This window comes from Pagrus major, chromosome 9, assembly GCF_040436345.1.
Source record: "Pagrus major chromosome 9, Pma_NU_1.0".
Taxonomy (NCBI): Eukaryota; Metazoa; Chordata; class Actinopteri; order Spariformes; family Sparidae; genus Pagrus; species Pagrus major.
Genome location: NC_133223.1, coordinates 9,601,235 through 9,623,748, shown reverse-complemented (window position 1 = coordinate 9,623,748; position 22,514 = coordinate 9,601,235). Strand labels below are relative to the sequence as shown.

The 22,514-nt window shown below is 43.2% G+C and overlaps 1 protein-coding gene across 1 annotated transcript in view; it reads right to left on the bottom strand.

Annotated features, from left to right (window-relative positions):
• sema5ba (sema domain, seven thrombospondin repeats (type 1 and type 1-like), transmembrane domain (TM) and short cytoplasmic domain, (semaphorin) 5Ba) overlaps nt 1-22,514 on the bottom strand; it is a 114,767-nt gene that overhangs the window by 31,104 nt on the left and 61,149 nt on the right. Inside the window, exons 8-10 of the mRNA XM_073473758.1 lie at nt 10,630-10,765; nt 9,341-9,548; nt 9,024-9,231 (exon numbers count right to left, since the gene is read on the bottom strand). Of these exons, the coding sequence (XP_073329859.1) occupies nt 9,024-9,231; nt 9,341-9,548; nt 10,630-10,765 (552 nt within the window). The remainder of the gene's footprint in view (nt 1-9,023; nt 9,232-9,340; nt 9,549-10,629; nt 10,766-22,514) is intronic.

Sequence of the window (22,514 nt, the reverse complement as noted above, 5' to 3'; positions counted from 1 at the left end):
TACTGTATAATATGTGGAATTGAGACACAGCCCAGGTTTGCAGTCTCAGTATTTCTCCAATAATTTCCTCTACCAGGGGCCATTTAATAAAGGAGGATTTACTACTGGAGGGGGAAAAGAGGGCATACGAAGGCGTTTATCTCCCACTCTGACCTTTCTGCAGTTGCATAAAACACCAGCCAAGTGCTCCGTGCCTTCATGTCCTGACGTCTCACCATTTCTTAAAAACAGGGCTGCTGTAAAAGTCAATTAGAGGCAGTGTGGGTGGAGAGAGGGCTGTGTGATGGGAATAGAAAAAGCTAATTTCTGTAACAGGCAGTGCAGAGGGACGTCAGCCCGGGCAGGAGGCTGAGTCTGCAGATAAACAGGAATGTGAGGCATCTCACCTTTATCACAATGTGTGTACATAATCAAGTGTGTTTTCTGAATAGCCCTCCTTCTGTGTACACTGTAAGGGCGTGTCTGACAACGTTGGGTGTGCCACCATGTGTGAGAGCCTGGCTTTGACGCGTCTGCAGGGCACCGGCTGATATTTAATTCAGCAGCGAGCATGCCTGGTGGCACACTATATCAAAACAGAGAAGCCACGGAACATGACCTGTTAAATTTTAAACAGACCGAGCTGCAAAACCCAGCAGCCTATGTAACAATATGTCTGGATGAGTGGCATTGTGAGATAAATCTGCTGGATTCTGTCCGTGGGGGTGTAATTGGCATTTAAATTGTTTGTGAACGCTGTAAAAACCCGCGTCTCCTTTTATTACAGGCCCTTTAACAACTAGACATAAAAACAATAGTTCACCTCGACTTTAATGACAGGCCGTCAGTATATAATTGCAAATATGATCACCAGAGCTGATAAATTATGGATTCGAATCAACCATTATTAGCTGTAGCACTGACACTCTGGGGATAAGTTAGCAAAGACTGTCTGGAGGGTCTGCCTCAGTTAAACATATGACTGTGTACGCCGGCCCCTCTCCATCTCTGCTCAAGAGCAATGTCACTTTTTGAGCTGCTCTCAGGAGACCACCGCTGACAGGCGCTTGCTCCCCTGGGGCTTTTCTCCCCACTGTGCTGTGCTGAGCCGGCCATTCAGGAAGCCTGCTCATGATGAATCGGAAACACTGAGAACTCCTGCTAGCACTCAGCGCTAATACATCCAATTAAGCCCAGTTGGAGCCAGGCTGAAGACTGATGGTGGAAAACAAAAGTGAGATGGCTGTTTGCCACCGACTGCCTGCTGTCCTCCATGTACAATTTTAGCCCCTGGTGAATAAAAAGGAGCTGCATCATCACAGAGAAACAATGGGGAGGCAGAGACAAGACAGAGAGAGAGGACAAGAAAATACAAGTTTATTCAGAGGAGAGGTAATAGATGGTAAACTGATGAAACTGGCAGAGAAGGACAGACAACACACTGACAGTGTAGAGAGGGACAATAGAAGAAAAGGTGAAGAAGCAGCACTGGACTGGACTCCAGGTGGAGTTTAACAGGATACATTTACTGTAGGGTGCTCTCAAACTTGGCCCGGCTGCTCCGTACCAAGCTGAAGCACGATTGTCCCTCTTGCCCAGTCCCCTGCTGGTCTGCACTCATATTGCTCAGTCCTTGCAGGGTCACAAAAGGCTGGAGGCATTTTACACTGCTGATAAAAAGGGCTTAGAGTTACCAATGAACCTGCATGTCTTTGGATAGTGGAAGAAAACTGAAAAACCGATGCCGGCACAGGGTTTGAAGTCAGATCCCCCTTGCTGTGAAGTGACAGCGTTAACCACTCAACCACCATGTCAACCTTCTTTTTGGATCCCTCATTGACCATCTTTTAAGAATTGTAAACAACTTAACTTATGAGTAAATAAAAATGATAAAAAAATGGACCACTACGTGCCACCAGAACAGTCTCAATACCTCTCAGCATCGATTCTACAAATTTCTGAAACTCTTTCAAAAGATACTGCTTTATTTGGTGTTTTGATGATGGTTGTCTCCCATTGGTGTTCAATTGTGCTGAGCTCTGGTTTGACTGTGAAGGCTAAAGCATATGATTCAAATCATGGTCATACTCATCAAACCATTCAGTGCCCTACGTATGAGGCATTGTCACTGTGGAAGAGACCACTCTTATCAGGATAGAAATGTTTTATCACTCAGAACAACTTTGTACTGTTTTGCAGTGACCTTTCCCTGTAGGAGGATCAGTGGACCCATACCATGACAGAAAAATTGCCATTGCCATACTGCTGTTTTTATGTCGGCAAACTCAGGCTTCGCAGATCATGCCAGAGTTTCCCACTTGGAATTCCGACTACTGACTTGCAATGGACTGCCCAGAGAACCAGCTTTGAGCTGCGATTGGTCAGTGGGACAGACCTCCCTGACCCCAGCTCCCTCTTTGTTCTCGTTCCTTCTACTTTCCCTCCTGGTCTCTCACAGGGGCTGACCTGCCCCCGAGCTCTCTTTCTCCTGGATCCTCCTCGACTCAACATCTGTTCTGATTCCAACGATTGAAACTGGACTGACACAATCACCTGGACTAGTTCTCAAGATAATACTTCTTAGAGAGAAGCCAACAACATCCCTGAAAATTATCATCTTGTGAGCATAAGATTAAAAAAAACGCTTTCACGTTCAACCTGGGTGTTCTGTACATTGCTCCTTTCTCAGTGAAAAGATTATGAGGATTGATAAGACATTCATTTTCCTCTGAGCTCACCATATCCACATGGCCATCACTTGCTTGTTTTAATTTATTTTTCATCTTACAACCTTCCCCCTGAAACAAGATCAGAGTAGTCTTACATTACAGTACCAGCATCAGGGGATTTAAAGTGGTGGCAGGCCTGAAGTCACAACATAGTGCCGGTTCGAGTAAAGGCTGAGAGAAAGAGGAGCGTTAGAGAGCAATATAGACAGAGTGGAGAGAGAGCTACAGAGAGAGACGGACGGAGAGCAAAATGATTACACTGAGCTGCAGCCAGAACAAAGCCTGTAATAAAAGTAACAGCATTCTGGAGCAGTAATAAATACATCCACTGTGTGAACACCATCTCTCTCCTTCTCTCTCAGTCCTTGGCTGCTGAAGTGTTCCTCTGATTGGTCATACAGGCTTAGCAGCAGTGTGCTCTGGAGGCCTGCTGACAGGCTGGCAGCCTCAGCTGACAGTAAATTGGGTTTGCCGGGGCGGGCCTGTAAGCTCCCCTCACACCGAGACAGACGGGGACGTCCACATCGCAGTATAGGGACTGATGCTAAAGTACAAGGAAAGCTGCGCTGCAACATGTCATATTCATTGGTTTTAACAAGCAGACACACACACACACACAGACGGTGGCAGGGATTGCTAATGGACGGTGGTTTTCCTCGATGGCCACTTAGCTGTTTCCTGATGTGGTTTTAAACTCCTGCTGCAGGCAGGGTGAGTGGCCTCGGCATCATGACTGCTGCCAGGTCACTGTTAATCACACATATACAAGCAGGCACTCATACACACACACACACAGCAAATTGAAGAGCAGCCCCTCCGGCAGGAAATTTAACTATCACCAGCAGGACAATTGTAGCTCTTGTAATAAAACGCAATGTTTATGTAAGCAGATGTGTGAACAGTGGTTTGGCTGCAGAAATGGAGCGGCTACAGAAAGCCTGATTTGTTCCGTTTCATCCTCCTCAACATTATCCTCCTCATCATTTATTCAGCGGCTCCTCCTTTTTATAGTTATTTCTGTTTCCACATTTTTCCATTTCATCTTTTTCTTTCTCTCACTCTTTCCTCTTTCTTGTCAAAAACACTCGAAACCCCCAAAGTAAAACCACGCTTCCTTGTCTGACTTTCTTTTTCGACAAATGAGTAAACCAATCCAGTAAAGAGATGAAGTGCACTTACTTTCAAAATAGAGCTTTTTGTAGGAGGTGTAAGGACTATGCTACTGCTCAGTGAGACCAGTAGTTGCATCCTCTATTTGGCAGCATGGACTCAGTGAAAGGAGAAGAAAACCCTGATGGATGCAACATCGCAGCATAGCTAGCATGCCACTGCAGCCAAAACAAATTACCTCACTAACAGAGCAAGATAGAGAGACAGAAGCTGGGTAGAGGACAGAGTGGTGCTGTTAGCCAGAGGTGCCAATTGGCCAGGTCAAATATAATTACCACAGAGGAAAAACACACACAGGCATGTGTGCACACACGCACACCGGCACGAGCTGCAGCATTTGTCTGCGAGCTATCACTAAAAGGCTACAAATCAGCAGCTGATGAAAAGCTTCAGCAGTGTAACAAAAAAAGCACTCCAGTTAAGGATGATGATGTAAATATTATTCTGCTCTCAGGGCTGCAAGACTCGCCGGAGCTGCCGATACGGATCGATAACAGCGGATACCTTAACATTAAAAGCACTTAAGCATAATTGAGTTTTCAGGGTGAAACAACTGTGAGCATTCATCCAAACATGCTGCCGTGAGCTAAACTACAAGAGTCAGCATGTTTAAACAATTACAATCACGCACTCTTACATACATGAGGCATTTCTGCATCACAGCTACAGCCACAGTCCATCTCTGACCACATTACCTGCTGGATGTTTTATATCAAAGCAGATCAGTTCTGACTCCTCCATACATCAGTGCTGTTCCTCCCTGTTTATATGAACGTGCGTACGATGGTATGAAGCAGCATGTGTGGCAGCAGATGAGCCGCTGTCAGCTATAAAACCATCTGAGTATATTCGGCTGTCATCAGCGTGTGAATGGATGTATGGCTGCGTGTGAATGGGACGACCACACACAATGCAGAGGAGATGAGGAGAATGGCTCATTCAGTCAGCAGAACAATGACAGGGAGTGTGTACGGACAAAGAGAAGAGCAGGTGGGTCCTTTACACGTAGAGTGAACAGAACTCCCAGAGCGATGCAAAGAGAACGTTTTTCAAGCAGGACCAGAGTTTGGTTGTAATGGGGTACGAAATAATGGCAATCACACTACTTTTCCCAATGACGCATTACCTAATCCCTTCAGGGTCTCATACAGTTTTCTGTGATAATTGTGGCCCTATATAAACTGTTTTTTCCCTGAAATGTTGTTAAAATATGAGATAAATAGTCAATCTTAGAGTGTAATTTGAATGTTTGCCGATATGGTGGCTGTGATACTCCAGATTCTCATGTTATCAAGCCCTGAATCAGGTCGAGTCTTTAATGTGGTATTGCTGCAAACGTGAGCCAATTCACAAATACATATTAGAATTGGTCTCTGTTCATTTTCCTTTTCCAAGGGGCATTATTAATGGGTGTAGACAAAAAAAAAACACTCTGGACACAAGAGTCATACATAAGAGCAACAGAACTTTTGATGTAGCACAGAGCAACACATGCAAGATGGGGCGGTTCTTGGCCCATTTTTCAGCAGTAAAAATGTCGGCCTGGACATAAACAATCTCAAATTACAGCCAAACAGACCACTAAAAGGAGCGTCTGAAAATATTTCACTTGAGCCTGAACAGACCTGCAGACTGGACACAATCGTATTGACCAATCGTATTGTCAGTCATTGTGTCAGATCCATCCTATATTTGATTATCAGTTGTCATCGGCCTGACGCCGTCCAGGTCAGGTGGAAATCTGTCTGAACGGGAGAAGGGTAAGACGTATCTGCCACAGCAAATGAGCACATGAACTCCACAGATTCATCTGGTTCCCAGGAGAGCAGACGTAGCAATACTGGACACATTGGGACTAGGTGAAGGAGCTGTGTTATGGTGAGATCAATCAGGTTCTGAGAGGGAATAAAGAAGATGTTCTCTGAAGGTCTTGACAAGCTTCTTGTAGAAAAAAACCCTTGTCAGATTCCAGGTGGTCAATACTCCAAATATTTTTCTTCCTGCTGTGTTCCTCCAGATCAGCAGCTTTAGAATTTATACATAGTTGGAAACCAATGGTTTCAGCTCCATAGCACACTTGGTTTAGTCCACTGCTGTCCATGGTCAGATGCTTTAGTGAGAGCTGAATCTAGTTCAGCTCTGAGAGCGCCAAAGATGACTTGAATTCGGCCACAAGAGCTGACTTGTGCCGCTGAAGTGAAGCAATAAGAGCAGCAAAAGTGTATCTTGTCAAATTCTTTTAAAAACTTTTTCCTTTGCCTTAGTATCTATTGTTCAGATGAACTGTACTCTAAAGAAAAAGAACAAGTATGATATTACACTCATGTATCAGTTTTCGACTGGCAGAGTTTGAAATCGACGAAGTGTTGGAACAAAAGTGTCAGAAAAGTTAGAACTACCTTCTTCACCCAAAAGTGAAAGCCACTTTCACACCTCTGTGTCGATATCGACCAAAGAAAATAGCTCATCCTTGGCTAATTGCTCCTTCTGCTGTGAGAATGTGTGTTGCTGCCTGTGAGTGCCGCACACAATAATAAAACAAGCGCCTCTCTTTGAAAACTCTCTAGCTTCTCAAATGTTGCTTTTCTTTTCTTTTACCTGCTTTTGTGTTTCACATCAATGTAAGGTGAATATCTTTGAGTTTTTGAACGGTTGGTCTGACAGAAACCTTTGGCATTTTCACTTCTCAACAGATTAACTGTTCGGTTGCGTTCCCATGCAATAATTTACTACCTGCCCTTGTTTCTTTCTTCATCTCTCACCATCCATCTGCCCTTCTCTCTTTGTTTGAGTCCCTCCGGACGAGCTCAGGTGTCACACTGACGGACAGGTTGACATCTGTTGTGTACTGAAGCTCTGTTTGCCTTCGGCTTGTGAGCCACAGAGACGAGCAGAATGTCACAGTCTGGATTAAAGACTGCCCGTCCTACCTCACCCCTCCGTCCCCCCCTCTGGTGCCCTTGGAGCCCACTATACTCATCGTTTCCCTCCACTGTGTCCTAAATAAGACTGTGTCCGCTCGCTCTCCATCTCTATTTCTCTCTTTCTGTTCCTCTCTGTGTGTCTCTCTCTCATCTTCTATCTCACCCACATCTTATTAAATGCAATGGTTTTCCTCACCTGGTGTGTGTGTGTGTGTGTGTGTGTGTGTGTGTGTCTGTGTGTGTGCGTGTGTGTGTCTGCTCCCATGTGTCTAGGAGTTTGGACTTACTAGAAATAGCGAGCTGACTCATCAGGCAGCGCACATATGAGAACTCGTCCAAGCACCAACCCACGCACAAATCACACCGAGTAGACTGCCCTCCACACACACACACACACACACACACACACACACACACACACACACACACACACACACACACACACACGCACACATACACAGAGTGGGAAAAGCATCAAGCCATTTGTATGCTAAAATGAAGTTGACTTTGAAGGAGTGAGGTGGCCGGCTGAGGATCCTGATTGAGAGCACTGATGAGATACAGAAGGTTGGACAAACAGCCAGTGAGCTTTTCTCCCCTCGCTCACCCTCGAGACGCAGATTTTCACATGAATCACACTGAAGCTGGAGATGGCAGAGCAAGGCTTCTCTCTCTCTCTCTCTCTCTCTCTTTCTCTCTGTGTCTTTCTAACTCTCTCACACACAAACCTGCCTTCAGAGAAACTTCTCTGGCAGTGTACGAGGTAGCTTCACACACTCTTTTTGTTTGCACTCTGATTCAGACAAACAAAAGCCAGAACAGTGCTCTCTCTGTATTATGCAGAACTTCATTACTGGAAAAAAAAAACAGCACAACAAATTAATTTCCTCCAGCGGGCAGATACAGCCCCAGTCGTTTGTCTGCTTCCATAAGGTCTTTAATGATTATACGCGAGGTCTTCCAGACATTAATCCTAGTTGAGGACAGATAATTACCTTCAACAGAGGACCAACCAAGTTCAAATGAGTCCACTGCCAAAAAGCATAAAATGAACAATTAAGTGTACACTGTGTATACCACACGGCTGCTTTCAGTGACTGAAGACTGTTGTCCTTTGTGTGGCTCGTCACTTTATTGTTGTGGTGGGACTCTACCACAAAAGTCAGAGCCGACAGTGGAGAGGTGACAGGAAATGACAGGAAAGAGAGAAGAGGAATGACGAGCTAACAAAGGTCCCTTCCAGAATCCAACCACAGAACATGGCATGATGCCTTACTAGAGTTGTCCCTTGCCAGTAGCCCTGATCTGGGGCCATGGCTCTGTTAAACCAGGATGTTTCGCTGCATCCGGTCGCATTTTGCAGTCTGCAAGCCAGCATGCTCTTCCAGCTATTCTAACGCACAATCTTCTTGGCAGCAGAAGATTTGTCACATCGACAGAGCTGCCGAGAGAACACAGGTGCAGCATTGTGCTCAGTGCTGCCACTGGTGGCTAAAAGCTACACACAAATCTGAAGAAATACCAGAGGTAGACAAGTTGTGATTAATGCAGTGGCGTCTCCCTACAATATCAGAGCATTTGAATTCAAGCTGTCCTAAGTAGTGAGCAATTTTCTACTTTTACCCTTAGTTTCTATGTAACGTTAATTTGACAACGATGTCTCGGAAATGGGGAAGAACTTGTGAGTGCTCAGCGGCTCTTGAAATGAAAAAAAAAAAAAAAAACTGAATGTGGAATACACAAGCCTTTACTTCATGAAGATTGCCTCTGTCTGGGACCAAACACTTTACATTGTTTCCTGGGCGTACAGACGCCACTCCAGTCCCTACAACTTGTCATTACAGTAATAGCTGCACAGCTAGATGGTGGTATTTGATAAGGAGGAAATACTGTGCTGTTTCTGATTTAGACTAAACTGAATCCAAAGGCTCATCATTGTGGTCATTCATTATGTGACATTTCTGGGCTGTGAGAGGGTAAAATGTTGGGACAGACGGACCTTAGTCGTTGCCATGGATATGACCAATGATTAGTTCTTATTAGAAGATTATTATAATCATATTTGTATGGATTATCATAATCTTCCAAACAAAATCTGGTAGGTCTGCACCCAAAGTCAAATCAAGTCTGTGGAAAGTCGACCAATGGCTAAGATAAGGTTTCGTAGCTGGATTACGTAGTCTGATCCATATGAATCAAAGAGATTTTGATCAGCACTCACGTCTCAGTCTTGTAGGTGGAGCATCTTTCCAGTGGGATCTTCAGGACTCGGTTGTTGAGCCCAACAAAGAGCGACCTGTCGCTGTGCAGGATCTGCAGGCTCAGGATTGGCTCTCGCACACCTGGTGGGAGAAGCTCCATCTCCTCCAAGTAACAACCCTGGAGGTTCTTATTGGGCGTAGCCAGTGCCTTTAAGATGGTGCCATATTCTGAAGAAGGACAAGCAGAAATCTGAGATTGATCTTATAAAAAACACATTAACATGCACCTCTCTGCTTCATCACAAGTCCTAGTTTAGCTCATTTCTCCTCTACTAACCTGTGCTGATGTACATCACATGGTAGAGAGTGTCCATGCCCTGAACAATGTCCACGACCAGATTGGAGAAGCGAACATCGTCCTGCATGACGAGCGGATCTACAGACTCGGGCTGGACCACGTCGTTCATCAGGTAGAGCCGCTGGGCGTCCTGCAAGCTGCGCTCCGTCAAACCCTCGTTGGGACCTTCGTCATCTATAGTTCCACACTGGAGAAGAGAGGGTGAGGGTGAGGAGTCAGAGAAGGATATGAAATATGTGGAATTGACACATGAAAATGAGCAGCAAGGCAGAAAGACTGCAAGAAAGAAAGACAAACCAAACAAAGGTGAAATGCCTCTCACAGCCAGTCATTGTTCTGACCAAATCAATACACCAACACACCGTGTCTGGCTCGCCTGTTTCACTTCTTAATCATTTTCTTTGCAACTTTTTCAGGGGATCAGAACTACAGTGTGATTGTGATGTGACCACGGCAACAACATTGTGATGAGACGGTACAGGAGAATAAATATGAAATGATAGCTGTCTGAAAGCTTTGTTTGGGCTGCAGCTTAGCTGTGGATTTATCCTCTGCTCATTCTGAGGGGCCTGAAATGAGGGGTTGATTTGTTCGTAGGTACCATTTTTGGGTATTGTTTAGAGCAGAAGATGGTTTTGTAAGTATAACAATGATTTTTCAAATAAAGAAGATATCTGAGTTCTATTTGTTTATAGAATTGTCACTCTTATATTATTCCCCGTGAAGTAATGACCAGTCCCATCGGGATCTTGTACTGTTTTTGTATGCAAAAATTAATATGCAGTATTTTTTTAATCAACTGTACTACACTTAGCTTTTTAACCATTTTCAAGTTATTAAGTGAGTATTTAGTATTTAGTTCATAACATTGATAGAGATGTTAAAACTTTGCTCAATTAAAAATGTTACTTAAAGAATCTCATTGGAGTGACGCCGCCCGGGGCAAGAACTGAGAAGACATACTCTTTAAAAACTGAGTGTGTTCCACTGGGGTTTAAAGGAAATGTGCATGTGGGGATTTGGAGCTTGATTTGACTTGGGTCTGAATCAGATTGTGTTTTTATGTTGAGCAATACAACTTTTGATATGCTGCTGTGCCTAATTGCATTAAAATGAATTTCTGTGATCACACCATTTTGTTTTTCTGTTTCTTACAGTAGAGGCAACATCTTTGCAAAATATGATGGTTTTTGTCACCAACTGCAGTGTTGTACACTAGCATGGTTTATTTAGCTGGTATCAGACCAGTCTGGATGTAGTTAACTGACCTGGAAGTTGTGTATGGGGTTAGGCGTGGGAAGCCAGGTGGAGCGAGGGTTCTCCTGGGAGCGGAAGGGCCCGTTGAAGGCCTGGGTGATGGCGCTCAGGTTGAAGGCACACACCGCAGATGCTGCAATACTGTTGCTTTATACAGAGATGGACAGGGAAGACAAGAGAGGGGAGAGTGTGACAGGAGGGGATGGAGAAAGAGAGAGGGTGTAAAAATAAAAGTATAGAAATGATTTCAACAGTAATAATCATAACAGTGTACATGTTGGCAGTAAATGTGAAGCCGTATCAGGAATCAGCAGCGGGCAGCTATGTAATAAAGCCATTCTGCAATGTGCTCCATCCTCTTAATGGAAGTCCTATCATTTATACCTGCACTAAACAGGCCCCATGCTGCTGGCTTGCTTTAGCTGCAGGCTAAGCTATGCTATCAGCACTGCACAGTGAATGGGGACAGTATTAAGCTGAGGATATGGGAGGCAGTTGTACAGATTATGTGCAAACACACAAACACACACACACACACACACACTCACACACAGCCGGCTCACAGGTGTCACACACAGAGTAAACCCCGGCTAAACTGGCAGTGTGAGTAAAGTTATTATCGTGACGCTCTTCGGCCATAATGTGCTGCAAGGTAATGAGTTTCTTAACTGCCTGCTACTGCTGACTGTTTTTTTTCTCTTTCCCCATCCACCCAGCACCACACACACTCAGACGTTTTACTACACAGTAAACAGCCTGCTGCCTTGGCATGGCTTGTGGGATGCTGATAAACCATCAGTTAGATGGTGAGCGATAACACTGTAGTGAGAGAGAGACTCAGACAGAAAGGCAGAGAAAGAAAAATGATTGTAAGAACTTTACGGTGCATTGTGAGTCATTTTGGTACCTTTGGAATATAAATCAGTGAAGGCTGCTGCTTGCTGGGAAAGATGTGTCTCATGGGTTTGAACCCTTTGGATGATTTTAAATCTATTTATTTAAATCTTTGAGAAGTCACTCATGTAGTAGCTATACATTTAAACATTTTGGGACAGTTTATTATGACAGAAAGTCGTAAGCAGTTCCAAATGGTTTGGCAGTTTTACCTGAATGGCCACTGATTTTCAACACTCAGCATGTCTGTATATGATCGGATAGAGGAGCGTGTCAGTGTTCTGGGTGTATAAGAACAATGTTGATTTGATAATGTCAAAACATTTCAAATGAAAACATCGATCTAAGTTTTAAAAGGAGTGTGCTTGTTCTGTTTTTTCTATTACTTATTGCCATTTATCAAAGTCATGATTTGAGTTTTTGGAACCACACATCCCATCAGATTGGCAGTATGGAACATCTAAATATGCTCGTTTGATTCATGACACGAAACACACCAATCAAAAGTCTAGTATGCTGAATAGAAACCCATTTTTTAAGAAAATTTAAAGCAGAAGTCTTCCTTCCCTTTCTCCACAGATCCTCCTCCTCTGGGCATAATCAATCAGTCTCTGGAGAATGAGACCTCGGGTCTCAATGAGGTTAACTGTGTAAATAAAAGTTATATAAAAATCCTTATTTTTACCTTGAAGATGTTTAAGATTTCTGTGATTGTTTTTGTTGGTGTTGCTTTGCTAACTAATTCTTCAGAGATCCAGTTCAGGATTGTTAGTGTTCTGTGGTTCCTGCAGGGCAGCAGAGTGCTGTGCAGCTCCAAATGAGCTCTGGCTAAACAACGACGGAGGCCAAACAGGTGGCTCTGACTGACTCCCAGGCTGCTGAAGAGAACGGGCTCTGGCCTGCAGTAAAAGGACCTTTTCTCCCTCTTTTTCCAAAGGCTCTGGCGGAGACCTTTGTGAGAGGGAGGCGAAGTGTGTGAAGCAGAAGGAGAGCTGTGGTGAACCGGCACTAACCAAACCCCAGCCGGAGGAAACCACAGGCAAACGAGCTGCAATAAGTGAGCGGCAGCCACAACTGTTTTCACACTCTCACACACACACAAACACACACTTTGACATAATAGGAAGTTAAATTGTGGGTTTGTGGTTGCGCTGCAGCTGCAGCTTGCATTGCAGCCAAACTCTACCACAGAGAGCCCGACACTGTCCAGATTATTTCACATCTCAACTCTGACAGCGTGCTGCTGCACATAATGCAGACTGAAAAGGAGCAGTGAAAGTCTATTGCACTAATGGATGCAACCCGTATGCTTTGAGTCGGCCTAAAAGCCCAGGAAAGTGATTGAAAAGCTGTTTGACATCTGCTATGCTGTTTGCTCTGCCGCTCTCTGAGGCCCAGCACCGTGATGATCACTTGCATTATGAGTGAAGCTCCTTCAAGTGATTCATCTCCTCCCATCAGCCTGATCTGTCGCTGCTTATCCACTGAAATACTGCTTGATTTCCTGTCTTGTTCTCCACAACTCAGCTCTGTTCACCTCTCTGCTCTTCCCTCCTTTTCTTTTTCTCTGCTGTGAACTAATTTGGTCAGAACCTGTAATCAAATCTTCAGATTGCATGTTGCTACCCAGCAGCAGATAAGCAGTTAAACGATCTCCAGGTACAACATTAAAATGCTGCTTACTCATGAATACATCAATAAGAACAGTTCAATATGTATTACTTGTATTTATATAGGGACAAAGTGCGTTTTTATGTTTTATGGTTACACTGACAGAAAATAAGGCTGGTAATGGTCTAAATAAGACTTCTTCAACTGGCAGCCTCTGGGCTGAACGTGTCCCTTTAACGACCTCATTCTGGCCTTTGATCATTTTGTTAGTGGGATAATTAGCTCATTCATGTGTTGTGTTTGTTGCCAAGCACAAAAATACTCTTATTTCACTAAAAAGTTTGAGCCCAGGGTGTTTAAGCAGTCGAGAATCAAACTGACAACACACTTCTTAAAAAGGTGCATTGTTGTGGTTCTTCAGCTAGAGGAACTGAATACTTGTTTGACCACTGTCAGCCGGCCTGATACCACAATACATCGCTGCAGGTGCCAGGACAGTTTTGCACAGACGAGACCGAAAGTGAAACGCAGTTGAGCCCAAAAAGAGGTGTTAGAAAGGTAATGAACTCCTCCGTCAGCCTGGCTGTTTGGCTCTCTGCTGGCCACAGTCAGTACAGATCAGTACAGGAGGGAGTGTTTCTGCTGAACACAGGTGGCTGATGTACATCTCACTCAATAACCCTTATCTGAGCTGGAGTCGCTGCTACTGCATGTTTTTAACCAGATCCTGAGATGTCTCTGTTCATTATCATCTGATCGTTCCTAAAACTCTCTTCTTTTGTTCTTGTTTCTTTGATTGTTTTTATGATTACATGATCTGTTAGATTGTGTTTTTATTATTCACTAGATTTCTGTAATCTTACAATAATGTAGATGTATTTATTTTTTCTTCCTTTCCTTCCTTCCTTTCTTTCTTTCTTTCTTTCTTTCTTTCTTTCTTTCTTTCTTTCTGTCTTTCTTTTTGTGTTATTTATCTGGTACTTGGCATTGGACAACACAGAAATTTTCCTGTCACAATTATCCAGGCCAAAATAATTGCGATTCACAATATTATTTTATTATTAAGATAAAACTCCTTAACTTACATTTCTAAGACAAGATTTTTATATTTCATAACAGATAAAACTCATACTGTTTTTAGTGAAAAAACAAACAAACCACTCAGTGAACAGAGCTGACAGTGGTCATTGAGATGGGAGTGCAAATTGGAGCTGTTGTTTCCACGAAGCAGACACCTTACTCCAGCAGGTTCTGCAGGCGGGCACCTCGTCTAGCCTTCCTGTCGTTCTTTAGTTTGGATTTGGATATAATGGGCAAGCCTCGCCTTCAGCCATGGCTATGCAAGATGGGGGCTCCCCTTGTGACAATTCAAATAAATCAGGAAAACAACATAGGACTGTACGTTATCAAGCTAGACAGCTTTTACAGGTCACTCATGTGAGATTAAACCTTTTATTGTGCCATCCCTACAGTGTCTGGTGCTGTTTCTATCTATTGCTCTTGTATTTTAGGTGGTAGTTATTGTTGTTTCTGATATAAACCCAAAGATTGTTTGGGCTGGGTGAGGAGTGTTGATGTATATGTTTGAGCGGGAGGGAAGGAGGATCTGGGGGGAGCTGGGACACCATATATGTATAATATATGTAATAAAATTGTTTTGGAAAAAAGGAAAAAAGTATTTTGATCAACATTTGTTTTGAATTTGTTTTGAAATAAACTGATTTGAAAATAAAACAGACATGTGCATATGCATTGTATACACACACACACACATCAATGCAGAGAGCTGAAACCCCTAAGATTTTAGCTAATACGCCTAACCTCATTTTATGTGAAAAAAGGAGCAGCTAAAACTACATTAAGGCCAATGTTTCAACCTCAGTGAATACCTGCAGCGCAGCAGAAAAAGAAAAGGGCCCACTCAGCAGAGCTGCATGGCTGCAGGGACCAGAAATTGAGCCGAGGCTGCCAGGATTATCCATACATATTTTTATACTGCACAACAATACGCCAGCACAAGCAACAGCTTTGGCCCAAAACAGTCACATTCAGAGGCAGACTGAGTCAGCAACACCTACACTAAACAATAAAGCAACAGCACAGGCTCAATAGGCTGCACACAAACCAGGTGTTAGCTGCTGTTGTGAAGAAGTGGTCAGGGACTGTAAAGCATCTGAGAGATAAGATGTAATCTCTGGAGCATATTTCAGTCTCAGCCTAACTTGACTTATTTTCAAAGAATTTCTAATCAAATGTAAATTGGCCCTCAGTGAGGGAAAGCAAACAGAGTGCAAATAGTGGGCTCAATTTAAAGAATCTCTGTGAAAGGAATGATAAACCTGCCGGCACACAAGCAGCACATGCTGTCAGACTGTATTCCGATCAGGCTCGGGCTTCTGCCGGGCCCCACAGTTCATTTCAAGGTAGATTTGATGTCAGCAAGTAGATACGACAGGAAGAGGGGGTAAAATCAGAAATATTGTACAGTTATGTGGCTTGTTTCACTTGGCTGCTCAGCATATCATTTCTCACTGATGGCAAATCTCATCTCGCATGGAGCTGCTCCCATATTTGTCCATGGAGAGGAGGGATTTTAGGATGTTAAAGAGATGTTCTCTGCATACACCAGGTGGCACATGTGTGAAGATTTAACAACACAGAGTGACCATAAGGCTCCTCATAAGGGCTACAGCTAATGATAGTTAGACTGAATTACAATTTCATTTCACATCTTTATTCAGTCTGTCATCATGTTCCAGTTATTTCTGATTGAAAAAGGTGGGTTATTTTTTTTGTTTTGCCCTAAACCGTCATGAGTGAGTGGCATCACCTCACCGACCTCATTCTCAGTAAACATGGAAGCTGACATTTGCAGGGAACTATATATTAAATGTTTCTCCCAATGATCACAGAAAATTCAGATTCGGGCTGAGAAAGTAAGCATAAGAGTTTCAACATCTCTCTCTAGCTCTCTTTATGTGGCACTTTTCATGTGAACAGCCGGATGCGACACTATAAATGTCTTCCATAACAGGCTGTCTGAAAATGTGGCACTATCCCCGACAATTAAACAGTACTGCATCTGTCTCCACCAGCTTTCACTCTGCTTTCCAGTGTAGCAGTTAGTATGAGCTATGAACACTTTTGCTCCCTGATGTGGTCACACAACACACAGTACAAACTACTTCTCTTCGAGCGTAACTTGGCCCTTGAAGCGACCTGAACAGCGTCAAATCCCATCCACACTTGTCAAAAAAGAAAGATGGCGGTCCCATTCTTAATCCTGCCTAGAAGCTCTGATTAATTGGTAAACTGTTATTTTCTTCGATTTATCATATAAAAAGTTGGCTCTTCAAATAGCTTCAAAAGTTAAAAACTCACAGATTCTCAATTTGTAATAAAATAATACAGAGCAGCAAGTCGTCACATTTGCGAGGACGACACCAATGTAATAAATTACTTTACAGACAAATCACTGAATCACATTACTGTGTCAAATAATTTTATTTCAATCTACAAATTAATTACCGGACCAGTTCTTTCCGCCCTCCTCCTTATCCCACCTCCAACCTCTTGGATGTGAATACTTTATAAGCAGTGGTGAAGTGGAGGGGTCAGTGAAGTCACCCAGAAATAGATAAGGAGGCTCATAATTAGTTAGTAATGGCAGGTTAGACACCTCAGCGGGAGCCTCTCGCTGCTGCTGCTGCGAGCCCATGACAGAAGGACCCTGCCAATAAGGGCCCGGAGTTAATTAAAAGACCTGGTCGTGCTCGGAGGTCTTAAGTGTCCTTATTCTGATGGAATGCTAAACCCTCCACTACATAACTGCTCGACAGGCTCCAATGGCTGCTGGCTGCACCTCTCAATAAAATTACCGCTGAATCATTTCCTTCCTTTTCTCTTCCCCGGCTCTCTGCTCTGAAGTAGGGCTGGAATGATTCATTCTATTACTGATTGATCTGTTTGTTATTTTTAGGACTGATTGATTAAAGGGGCACTCCACCAGTTCTACACATCAAAATCAGTTTGCCATTCATGGGAAGCAGCTAGTAAAAAACAGATTTATAGTATCATCCGGTGCTCTCTCATCTCTCAAATGCCGGAAACAATAACTCTGGTAATACTTTTTTTTTAATAAAAGAAAGCCTGTGATATAAACTGGGGGTGTTTTTTTGAAGAACAATGGGTCTAACTAAGGGAGGGTATTGATTTTCCTTATGGGAAGTTTATGATCCTGTGTTTCTGACCTTCTTTATGACCATCTGTCTCCTGGAAGTATGTAAGCTCAATGGATGGCAATACTAAACTGCTGGAGAAGTTCTTTAATTGTTTGGTCAGTTAAATTCAGAAAATAGTGAGAAATGTTTATTACAATCTCTCTAGGACCTCAGGTAACATCTTCAAATTGCTTTTGGGTTTTGTCCAAGGAAAACTCAAAGATCTACAGTGAACTAGGACACATCGAAGCGGCCCATCCTCATATTTGACAAGCTAGAATCGGTTTTGTTAAATATAGGTCCAAAGGTGTAGGATTTAGGGGCATCTAGCTGTGAGGTTGCAAAATGTCCCTCACCTCAGCCTCCTCTATGGTGGCCGCTACAAAATGCTAAATATGTGAAAGAGTCTCTCCTTCGTGGAGAGGACCCGCTCTCTCTGTAGATATTAAAGGCTCATTCTAGGGTAACGAAAACACAATTCTTAGTTTCGGGTATTTATACACTAATGAAAATATAATGAAGAATATTATATTACATTTCTGCCAACAGATCCTCCTAAATCCCCCTAAAAGTAGGTCCCGCCGCACCTCCTAACCACCAAGTCACCGGTGCTGACTCTCCCCGGACTGACAGCTGCCAGTGAACTTGGCCGGGCCGGGACATAACACAGTCTCTGAGAAGCTGGGAGCCAGTTTGATGGCAGAAAATACAGCACCAAGGTGTTTTTCTTGCCAGGTTTGGCATCTGGCATCGCAGGGCTGAGTCAGTGAATAGGACTGCTTACTGAGCTAACGACAGCTAACATTATATTTAGCAGCAGTTAGCGATTACTTTAGCAACAAAGCTACCGATATCCGTCTCCCAGGAAAGTCCATTAATCACCTCGGTGCTGTAACTGTCCTCCATCATCATTCTCGGAGGCTGCGTACAGCTCCGGCCAGGAGGTGTTCATTGAGAAGCTGCTGGTTATCAGGACGTTTGTTAGCAGCTACTTTAGCAACAAGTGAAAGTATCTGTCCAGAGCTGCTCCAGGCAGAGCAGCCCGAGGGCAGCAGAGAGAAAACCAGACAATATCTCCTCCATAAAACATGAAACATAAAGTGATAAAGCTGTGTTTTTGTACAGTAATCTGTGAGGTCCGGTCCCGAGCAACTGTCCTCTGGTGACGTTTTTCTTTTTACTCATCCTACACAGAGATTTTGACTTCATGGGAACTTTAATACTCAAATACTCAAAATTGGCATTTTCCCTGTCAATTGTCAGATTGTATCACCAGTAATCTGAAGACAATGGATAGGTAAATACAAAATAATATAACATGCCATCATAGGATAAGTCAAAAGGGAAACAGCGAGCGAGGAGGTCAGTGTACAGTATTGAGACTGGGCCCAGATTGTGAGCAGACAGAGGGGATAAGTACTCTGTTCCAACTCTTCCTGCTCTGTTTTACAGCCTGAACTCCAGGGAGCAGCTGTGAGCCTGTTCAATTTAGGCCAGACAGATGGAGACAGTGTTTGTGGTGATTGCATTAACATATCCAACCCCGACGAGGGAGGCAGTTTTGGAAGGAGGACCGGCGAGTTGCTTCAGAAAGGAAGGGCAAGGAATGAGGAGACAAAGGACGACGGACAAAAGCTCGGAGCTCGCTGATTTTTCTCATTACCTCTTCTCATTTCCTTTCTGCCCCCTCTCTTTCTTTATCCTTGTGGATTTTCTTTTCTTTAGTCTCTTTAACATCCCTCACTTTCTCTTTTGCTGTGCTGCTAAAGATGGCTGCAGGCTGATGGAGAGCAGCCATGTGGTGGCGAATACCGGCAGCTTAACAGGTGACGGAGCAGAAGGTGAGAGGCAGGATTCAACTTCTCCCCTGACGGAACACAGAATACATCTGAATACCAACAACCAGGCTTGAGCACACACACGCCTATACCCCTACAAACACACACATTGCATGTACACACAAACACTTTGCCCCACCAGGAGTGTTCACCACCAGCTCCACCCGATTTTACACATTATAGTGTGTTTACAGGTTGTTGGGGAGTACGACTACATATGTGAAAAAAGTAGTTTAAAGCCTTTTGTGGCTCCAGAGGAAGCTGCGTGTAATCTGATAAATTACCTCCAGTGATGACACTCAGTTGCGAAGTTGCATTGTGGGTAATGTTAGCAGCAGTTTTTAAATGGAAGTATGTGTGGAATAAAAAGGTGATACCTCCGGCTAATGATTTTGATCATTTGTTTTTAAGCTGTAGGTCGGCTCAAGTTGGCGCAGTAAAACTGGTGATGGAAAAGCAAATCGACGCGGCTTGGTTTGACTCGGCGCAGCCAAAAGTACTGATGGAGAAACGGCATTGGACTTAAGTCAGACTCAAGTAGCAGATCTGATGACCTTAGATTAAATTTGACGTTCATATGTGAACGCGTGTTTCAGTGCATTTTAGTTTGTTAGAGAGAATCCACAAAAAACAAACATGCTTGATGATTTCAACATTCATATAATCTGCTGTTTGGCAACATACTTTAGCGTAACTTGCTAACTTTTTTTTAACAAGTAACCACAGTGAAATACAGACTGAGAAAAGTAGATTTGCTTTATGCTCGCTCCCTTTTCCCTCTGTCTCTTATGAGGCTTTTATTTCTGTTTTGTGTGGATAAATGGAGAGAAATAGATCGTGCCTGAACTAAAACAAGCGTGATTTGTCAGGCATGTGCCACCATAAAAACAAACCACATCTTTTAATGTGCAACCCCATGTCTTAACTGCCCATCCAGAGTGCTGATTAGGTGTGAAGAAGGCAATTTTGTTGACAGGTATGCCATAGATTCAGTCAAATCCATGTGTAATGTGCCCTTACTCCCCCATTATTGATCTTCCCATCCAACCCTCAGACAGAAAGCAGATAAGGATATTTTACCAAAATGTTGAACTTTTTCTTTAAGTGTTCTTCTCTGCTAATGGACCCTCGAGCTGTAATGTTCATCACTGCACAATACAAAAGTGTTGGGACCGAATGCACAACATGTGTATTATTTTGCTATTTGTCTGAAGAGTTGCTTCAGGAGAAACTCTAGATGGATGGTCACTGAAATAATTCGGCACATTGCTTTGGGGACCACAAATATTAATACAGGTTTCATGACAATCTGCAGAGTATTTATTAAAAACAATATCTTGTTGAAATCTTGCTCTGGACTATGCCGTTGGACAGACTGACCAGACATTATGTGATGTAGTTACGCTTACACCAAACTTAAAATGCACACAGAGAGCTCTAATCTACACACTTTGGCTCCGAGTGTTTCCCCTCTCTAATGAAGTGTGTGACACTCCCACCTGGAACAATCAGACAGCAGAGGGAGTGTGAGTCAGTCTGCATATCCAGCTCTGCTGAGAGCTGCATGCATCCACACTGATCATTAGCAGCAGCAGGGAGGCTGTAAACTCTGGAAAGCTGTCTCTCTCTGTATAGGTGGTAAAGTGTCGGCGTAGCAGACAATATGAAGTGATGAAATGCAAGGGCTAAATGAGAAGAAGCTGGAGCTGAAGTGTTTTGGTGTGTGTGTGACCGTTTCCCCATTAATATTCTTGTTGGCGTTGAAGGGGCTCTTCAGCACAGCTGCAGCTTGTTTTGGTGGAGTTGTTCATCTTTTTTCTCTTCAACAGTGCAGAGCAATGCATAGAGAGCGGTTACATTACATCAGCTGTACAGACGCTTAAGGACTACCTTGTTCTCTGTCTCTTTGTGTTGTGTACAGCTGAGAGCTTGTATTTATTCAATCAATATTTGTGTAGATGCTTTGTCACTCTAAACACATACCAGAGGCCACACGGCAGACGAACAAGATGAGCTGTTCTAAAGATATTCCCACCTTCATTCTCCAATTTGTCTCAATCATCCACACACTGAGCTCATTTAGATGATAAATGTCAGAAAAGTTCAAAACATTTCCTCTAGCTGTAGTTATTCCCCCTGCTGTCTTCTACTGAATTTGAATCATAGCATTAATGCTATCAGGTTCCCACTGCTACTCAGGCCTATTGAGATTGATTATCTGATCTAAGCCCTTTAAGGAAGTACGCAACTGCATGTTTTGGTACTGGAAAGGAAATGAGTTAGGAGTGTATAACAGATTACTGCTCCCAGAGGAGGAATAATAAAGGTTAGAGCTTTTTAAATAAGTGATAAGTGATAGTTTTCAGTAATGAACAAGGTGTTGACTAATTGTTTGTGTGTGCATATGTACCTTTACATATATAACAAAGTGTGGAATGATCTGTTCAAGGGTTAAATACCAAGAAGTGAGATCACCAGTAATTTTAATCAAATCTACTCCCTTCTCCCAGGAAAAATACTTGCTGGGACCCACAAGTGTTAGCATGGATTATTATTTATCATAGGAAGTATGAATAAAGTGTAGCCATCAGCCAGTGAAAGTCTCCATACAAAGCAGCACTCCACAGGTGGAGCATCAAGTGCAGAGGAGCTCTAATGTTACAACTACACATCTGACAACAACAGACAGCATACACATAGCAGCATGTGGGGGATTTTCCTTTGCTGCCATTGCATGCAGTAATATCTACAGGCAGCGTTGTAAAAACTGAGGAATGAGGAGACAAAGGACGACGGACAAAAGCTCGGAGCTCGCTGATTTTTCTCATTACCTCTTCTCATTTCCTTTCTGCCCCCTCTCTTTCTTTATCCTTGTGGATTTTCTTTTCTTTAGTCTCTTTAACATCCCTCACTTTCTCTTTTGCTGTGCTGCTTAAGATGGCTGCAGGCTGATGGAGAGCAGCCATGTGGTGGCGAATACCGGCAGCTTAACAGGTGACGGAGCAGAAGGTGAGAGGCAGGATTCAACTTCTCCCCTGACGGCGTTGTAAAAAGTACCCAAAAGTCATACAAGTAAAGATATGGTGTTGAAAAGTTTACTTTGGCAAAAGTGAAAGTCACCCATACGAAAAGTACTTGAGTAAAAGTCTTAAAGAAACTGATGTTAATTGGACTTAAGTATCAGAAGTACAAGTAAAAGATACCTTCTACATATATTTAAACGTATGTACAGTTCACACTGTGTACTAAGGCTTGACTGACTAATGGCCTGGACGATTATCAGATCCAATATTCAGCATTTTTCTGGTTATTGGAATCTGTGCTTTTAAAAAA